Here is an 8,129-nt window from a genome sequence, read left to right on the forward strand (position 1 = left end):
AAAGTAATTTATACAAATTACATGAGGGTGAGTAAATGATGACAGAATTTCATTTTTGGGTGAACTATCCCTTTAAGAGAAAAGTGTATACTTCGCATAACATGCGTGTAGTGTCCTATTCATACTAGTTTACTGCTGTTTATGTTTTTATTGTGTTATCATGTTTTATTGTGTTTTATTGTGTTAGTTAGCTGTTTGAGTCATTATTACTTAATCAAAATAACCCAACTGCACTTTGATATTCCTTGGAATGCCCTGTAAAAACATGTGTAACGAGGAAGGCGGGACGAGAGCCGTGAGGAAACGGTGAGAGTGATAATGAGTGTCAGCTGTGCATCGCGGAGGAGCTATGTAAGCATAAAAGGACGAGCGACAGGAGTGTACGAAGAGAGAGGACCAGGCCTGGACATTGTGTTAAGTTTTATTTATGTTTGTGTGGCCGGCAGTTGACCGTGAGGTAGCTGTCGGCCCTTTACTTTCGTTTTGTTGTTTGATTATTTTATTATTAAAAGTTGGTTATCATTCGCCGGTTCCCGCCTCCTTTCTTCCTATTCCTGGAACTGTATTACAACATGATTTTTCACAAATTTGATCTGTTTTTGCAAATTAACTCTTCAAATGTCAAATAAAAAAATGAAAAGAAACACAAAAGTATTTCATACACAAAGGTGCTTCATGATGCCATAGAGGAACCATTTTTTGTTGAATGGTTCCATAAAGAATTTTTAACATCTGAAAAACATTTAAACAAAGGTCCTTTGCATTGGAAAAACTTATAAAAAGGTATAAAAATGGCAAGTAAAGATTCCTAAGGAAAACCTAAGTAAAGGGTTCTTTGGGAATTCAAAAATGGCTCCTGTAGCATCGCAATGAAGAACCTTTTGTAGCACCTTTTTAAAAAACATTTCTTCAAACCTGTTTTTTGTGTTCTACTTCCTAATACATTTTAAAAATACAGATCTGAAATGATTCCTAAAAAAACCTAAGTAAAGGGTTCTTCGGGAATACAAAAATGCTTCTTATGGCATGCAATGAAGAACCGTTCGTAGCACCTTTTAAAAAAAAACATATACAGTTTTTTTTGTTGTTCTACTTCCAAATACATTTTAAAAATACACATCTGAAATGACTTGAGTAAATGCTGACAGAATGTATATTTAATTAGGAGAAATAGTTCTTTTAAACAACCTAATGCACAAGCGATGTGTCATACAGTAACAGGTTGTCTAAAACTGACAAAGACCCACCTCTTCATCTCCACGAAGCAGTTAGTCTTCTAGCTTTCCAACATTTCATATTTTACCTCTTGCCAAACCTAAATCTTAAACATGTCAATTCGGTCGCATCGCATTACAGAGAAACATGACCGAAACACTCAACAAATGGATTCAAAAGAGGGAACACATAACTGTAGCAGGTCACACAAGTGACAGGCACATATAATATACATAGTTGAGTAGATAAAAGTCAGCAGCGTATTGAGACCTGCCAGGTCGACACAAATCAAGCTGTCCATTACAGGAGGCCCTCGCAGGTCACGCTCCTAATGAAATGGTCTGGGCTTGCTGACGGGGCTGAAAGAAAGTCAATGGGAGACGGCGCTGGCCAATGATTGACACATCCTGACGCACTGGCCCATCCGGCAGCGTGGCCTTGACTTCCCCTATCCGCGTATCACGGGGTGGATATGGGACAGTAAATTACAGCTTTGTTCGCGGGCTCTAAATGTTAAATTTGCTCTGATATATGACGGATCCTCTGGATGAGGGTGGTGGTAACAAATGAAGATCTCGAGCTCCCCTATGTACTTAAACGTATTAATACACTATATGTCATTTTTTATACACGCCGTATCAATCGTGCTTTTCACGCGCCACAATTACCGTTGTCTCTCACGCCGTATGCGCTTGCATCGCGATGAGGAAAAAAGTCTGCCGAGTTTTCAAACCGAGATGGGCGCTTTGAAGGTAGACAAAACTGCAGGGAATAAAAGCGGGGGCCTGCGGCGGGCTGCCGGGCTTGACAAGCGAGCTGAATTATATCTGTGTGTCTAATTATGTCTTTTCAACTGCTCACAATGAAGACTGTGTGCCTTCCACTCGCGAAGTGTAGGACAGTGAACACACTCCCGTGCTTCTGACACGCATACCTGTCTGTGTGTCAACATAGCAAGCTGCCTGACGTCCCGGCACCCTAATAAAAGAGATATGTGCGAGAAGCTCGCTGACGTTTATTTATTTATTTACTTATTTATTATTTAAAAGAGCAACGTATGACATATCACAATTTTATATACAATTTGCATCATCTATGCTGTGTACGTGCCGTTTGTCGAGATTAAAGTTTTGTCTGGACGCGAAGGCTGTTACAAAATGATTTATGTGAAAATATGACCATTTTGTGGCACGTTCGTGGAAATGTAGTTTAGCTCTCAACGTGCGTATGACGTTGTATTTTTGCTTTTACAATTCAAAACATAAAAAATTGGCTACACATCCAAACCACCACAGAATTAAATGCACCCGTGTAAAAATGATTTTTAATCCAAACTAGATTCTCCTCATCTCCCGTCTTTCTGTTTTCAGTGTTATACCATAAAAGCACTTGTGCACCAAACTGGTCACAAGGGGGTAGCATTGATACAGCTCTGCAAGGCTCTCTGACGCTGTAGACATGCTGTGGGACAAACTGCCTTTGATGTAATTGAGGTCTCAGACCTTTTACGAGAGCATATATTGGTTTGTACGTGAAAATCTTCAAGGAACAATGGATTTCCATAAGTGGATGTAAAATTGTGTTTGGAACTCACCTCTGCATGCTAACCGCTTCTCTAAACAATAACAAAAAAGGCTGCAAAGACACCACAGCTTGTAATTTTTCAGGGGCCATGCTGTGGAAATGAAAGAGACTAAAGCATTAGGATTAAATAAGTGACTAAAAGATTCAGACGCGTTCGCTTATGTGTGCTGCATCCCCGTTGATTCATCAGAATAAACATGCAGATTTCATGAAGTCAAACTGTTTAAGGGAGAAGGGGGGGTTTAGGAGCAAAGAAATCTGTCAGCGTTTGCCAGTATATATAAATTATTGTAATGGGGAAATTCCTACACAGAAAAAAATGACATAAACGTCTGCCACATGGGAAGAGCAAAATCACTCAGAAGATGTAAACATGTTTTCAATGGGCATATGTTAGACTCCACAGAGCAGCAAACACTTAATACAAATATAACCTAAGTAATGTACAAATTCAACTTTTCTAATCATCAGTCATAGAAGTCTGGCCACCTAATAAGCATTTGTGTCTATTTATCTTATCACCCAAAGCGATACTTTAAAACAAAGTAATACCGCGGGCTCATAAATAAAGGTTACACATTTACATATTCAGTTTATCATGAATATTGCATACACTGTACATAAAAATTCAAACACACTCTTTATGAAATATGATCCAGCAGCAGGCAAGAAATGATACACGCTGTCCATTCGCATTACTCAACGCTCCTTATTAAGTCTCTTTGTTGATGAATAAAGAATGATTTGACCTGGTTTATATATAATGCGGCCTTCAACACCTCCATTTTTCTTTTTTCATTACAAGGCACGAGGAAGATGTAAATAATTATTTAAGACATTTGTACACCATCACTTTGAGAATATTCGGGTAATACGAAATTGAGGAAGTGGGCAGGTGTGTGGTCACATGGCGGCTGTGCGCGCTGTACGACGGTGGTGACCCGGTGGAATGCCACCTCACCTACCTCTGCCAGCAGTGACTTAATTATACTGTCTCTCTCAGTGCTTATTAACTATATTCATTATTAATCTGAGGGGTAACTGTAGCAGAAGCACACGGGAGAAAGATGACACAGACTTGAGAGATGGTGCGTTGCTCCCCAGAGGAAAGTTGACTGACAGTTTGTGTAATGTAACATGAACAGATATAGTATGTCATGTACAACAGATAACATATCTTTGCACGTTTATGTTGTCATTTTCAAGGAAAATTGTTTTTTCTGAAAGCTTCTTTTATAATATAATAAAGCAATTTAAAATAGCTATTTTGGCAATTTGTTTATCTCGAGCCCTACAAAATTGTATTTTATTTTATATGATATTTTAAAACATTTTATTTGATTTCACTCATTTTTGCAATGTACGCATTTTCAAATGTAGATAAAAATTCAGTTAATTTTAAATACAAAAATTGCTAGTGATTTTCACATTCCAGGCTTCATAACCGTAGTGTCATTGTTTCAAAACATATCCGTTTTGAATCAAACAGAAAGAGCTTCCGTTCAGATAATCTCCACAGTTTAAGCGAGAGTGTGTGATCTTCAAATGTATTCAGCAGGGAAAGAGAAAATGACCTAGGTTTGGTGGAGAGGAACTAATCTGTGCAGGCCTGACACAGGACAGGAGAGGCCTCTTACAGTTATTATGATGTGTCGCCTCAACTTAGAAGAGAACAGGGCGTGATGGCCAGAGCGTGTGGGGAGATTCTGCAGGTCAGGGCACTGAATGAGGAAACGCCACAGGCATCTGCAGTCTGGCTAACCGTAGGGGGGTTAAAAAAATAATGCAGGGGCTAAGGCATTCACAATGAAAAAAGAAAATTATTATTATTATTGTTGTTGTTGTTTATAGTTTTTGTTTAATAAATTATCTAGGATAAAGGAAAAGTATAAAATGTAGCATAATATTACATTTATATTTATTCTACCTGTATAATATATACAAACAGTCATTTGATTAAATAAAAACAATGTCATAATGGTATAATAATAATAATAAGAAGAACAACAACAACAATAATAACAATAAAAACAATAATAATATACTAGCATTATTATAGAATTATCATTATTAATTAATGACATTGCTTTTTTATCTAATTAAATGACTATAAATAGAAGCCCATACTGTATTTTATTACTTTTATTGTACTCTATCCACAGAACGTCCATCACTGTCTCTCATCTGTCCGTTTGCATTGTCAAGCGGCGTTACAGTTGCACCATCTAATAGACAACTCAGATAAGCTCACATGGTCAACACCCCTCAATCCATTCTTCCGACACATGATTCAAGACACTTGATTTGAGGAACTCAGCAAAACATAAACACAGTCTCACTCGTCCTCTCTCTCTGTCCCTCACATCCCGTGACACCCATCCATATCCTCCCGGCGTGCACATTTTGGCATACGGAGTCAAAACGTCAAAAGCGAGGACGTCACACTTTGACAGAAACTAGCCCAGACACAATACCCTGCGCCAGCACATTCACCTAATGCCGCACGCCACGCTTTTACGGCCTTGTTAAGTGAAGCCTCTCTGGAGGCAGGGCAGATGACACGCATGTGGGGAGCGGAGTGTGTGATGTAACAGAGCGCTCGACCAATGACTGAGCTGCTGGGGGAGGAAGGGACAGGCCTGCGCGCTGTCACAGGGCGTTTGTTGACCTTTAAGTGAATGTTGCTCAGAGGAGGGTAAATGACAGGGCGAGTGGAGACTCTTGTGAGTGGGCGGCACTCTTCTGCTATCATGAATTGAGCTGATCTCATTTCATAAATCATAAAGGTTGATGTTTTGTTTGTTTTTGCTTTATTTTTCATCTAACAATTTTGCAAAGACATAGAACTATTTATAATTATTTTTATGAATAATCTGTTAGATGTGCATTAATTAATTATTTGTAGTAATAAACCTAATGTAAGTTAAAGGGATAGTTCACCCAAAAATGAAAATTCAAATAGTTCATGGACCCCACTGACTACAATTGTAGGAAAAATGGTGGTCAAAAGTGCCCCAGAACTGTTTGCTTTCCTACATTCTTCAAAATATCTTCTTTTGTTTTCAACAGAACAAAAAATAAATTGAGTAATTTATCCTACTATGGGAGTCAATGGGGTCCAAGAACTGTTTGGTCACAAGCATTCTTCCACATATCATTCTCTGTGTTCATCAGAACAAAGACATTTATACAGATTTGGAATAACTCGAGGGTGAGTAAATGATGACAGAATTTTTATTTTTGGGCGAGTCATCCCTTTAAAAATAAATGTCATTAAACTAAGTGGTGTTTTTTAATATGTACAGTAGTGGCCAAAAGTAATGTTGATATATTTGAAAAGTGATATAAAACAGAAAACATTTTTCATTCATGTTGCATTGGTGTGTTTAGACTAAAAGCTAAGTTTTAAGAAGAATTGAATTTAAGAAGGCTTGCCAAAAACAATTACAACTACAAAATACTACCAAATAAAAATAAACAAATAGAAATAAAACTACAGTCAATGTTTGCATTAATGCATTATTCCCCGATTCAAATCATTTTGTCCAATATAAATCTTAAAAGTTTAGTGTTTTGTAGAATTTGGACCTGAAGTGGAATTACAAGCAAATATTTTATATAAAATCCCCCTGGACATGATTTTGGCCAGTACTGTTTATAACCTTATGTGAATACATCTGTTAAACCTTACTGAGTTAATGAAGGTTAACTTGCATCACTTTTTTCACATCCCTTTAGAATCACCTGTCTTTCATTGGTTCGCAAAACAGCACTACATCTTCACCCCAATGTATCTAATTGCTGGACATTTCACAGGGACATTTAGCCAAAGAGTCAAAGCGTTTACACTTCAACCTAAAAATAACTTGTATCAGTTCACTCTGTATTATGCCAGTGTAAAAAATGGTATTTTCACATTGACAAAATCCCACGCTTTACCTTTAAAGGAAGTTATAAATTGTGCCGTAAAACATTAAAAGCAGAATATGCCACTGTGATCCCCATTCACCTAAACTGAGTCATCCCTGCACAGGTGTCTCACGGGATACCCACCCATTCTCTGGGTGTCAAAGTGTGAGTACTTAACCAGTCAGAGAGTAGGACAGCGTGGCCTATATGCTGCTTACTCTCCCACTGAACACAGAAAGAGAAGAGGAGAGGTGCTCTGACATTATTGAGTATAACCCTGCCTCTACCTCCTCCCAAAAATGATGATTGATTACCCCATTACGGCCCTGCATTACCCTTACCACTAAACTCTCCTCTCGCTCATGTTCTCGCATCACTGAGGAACAGTGTAGGGTCCTGAGGTGATGGAGGAACATTTCAGAACAGGTCAATTTATTTATTTATTTACTATTTTTTGGAAGGTGTGTGCGATAATATGCTAGAAATATAACATTCCAAAAAAACGGCATTGCATATTTTATTCTGTAAAAACACGCTTTGCAAAACAACTGTTGTGTGACTTTGTGTTTTCAGTTTTGGAAGACACGTTAATTATTGTTTATGGATAACAGACAGCTCACACGTGAACCAGATGTCGCTAACGAAGAAAAAGGAAGTGTCCCCGAAAAGTGAGACACCGACTTCATCGAGTGCATCGCACATTGACTATGGTTCACATCTGGTTGGGTTTAAACAGCCAGTCAAACGCTTACATTGAGATATTCACTGCCCAAGGCTAAAGCTTGTCTGCTTGGTGTAGCCGAGTTGCTAAAGCATCATGTTTTTTAAGCAACTGTGTCCAGAAATGTTTGACTCTTACATAAAATGTTTAAACACAATTCAGTTTAAAGAAATGCTAATCTGCTTTACAATAAAACAAGGGGAAAATGGTCTATAATTCACTTCCCTTCAGACCTAATATTTAACATACTTAGCATCCCGAGCTTTTCCTTTGAGGGTGCTGATTCTCCTGGCTGGAGTTTCTGGTTCCCCCCTCTGCTTGTAGGTCCCCAGGGCCCGACGGGAAAGTGCAGGTAGAGACGGATGGTGCTCTTGCTTGGCCTGGTAAAGATGGGAGGCGCGGCCCCCACAGTGGGGACACATGCACTGTGATGCTCACTGGGGAGCACAGCCGGGCCCCGGCACCTGCGTGAGCATCCATCTCTGTACCCTGAGGAGATTAATGGAAAGAAGACCCATTTGAAAAACATAGCAACTGGAATTCACAAGCAAAGGGGGCAGTCAGTCTAAATCACTTTTTAAAGACAAACTCGCTCAACTGTCATCTGTTGTCACCCCGAATGCATAGCTTTAAAAGTGACGTTTCTCGTTTTTATTTTTTCTTGGCTAAATTTAATATTCACATACAACAATAAGAAGCT

General features: G+C 38.6%; 1 protein-coding gene across 1 annotated transcript in view; it reads right to left on the minus strand.

Moving 5' to 3' along the window:
* mvb12bb (multivesicular body subunit 12Bb) overlaps positions 1-7,861 on the minus strand; it is a 65,737-nt gene extending 57,876 nt beyond the window's left edge. The window contains exon 1 of the mRNA XM_057357279.1: positions 7,679-7,861. Within this exon, the coding sequence (XP_057213262.1) occupies positions 7,679-7,851 (173 nt within the window). The 5' untranslated portion in view covers positions 7,852-7,861. The remainder of the gene's footprint in view (positions 1-7,678) is intronic.
* Between the last annotated feature and the right edge of the window lie 268 nt (positions 7,862-8,129).

This window comes from Triplophysa rosa, linkage group LG17 (genome assembly GCF_024868665.1).
Source record: "Triplophysa rosa linkage group LG17, Trosa_1v2, whole genome shotgun sequence".
In the NCBI taxonomy this organism is placed as follows: Eukaryota; Metazoa; Chordata; class Actinopteri; order Cypriniformes; family Nemacheilidae; genus Triplophysa; species Triplophysa rosa.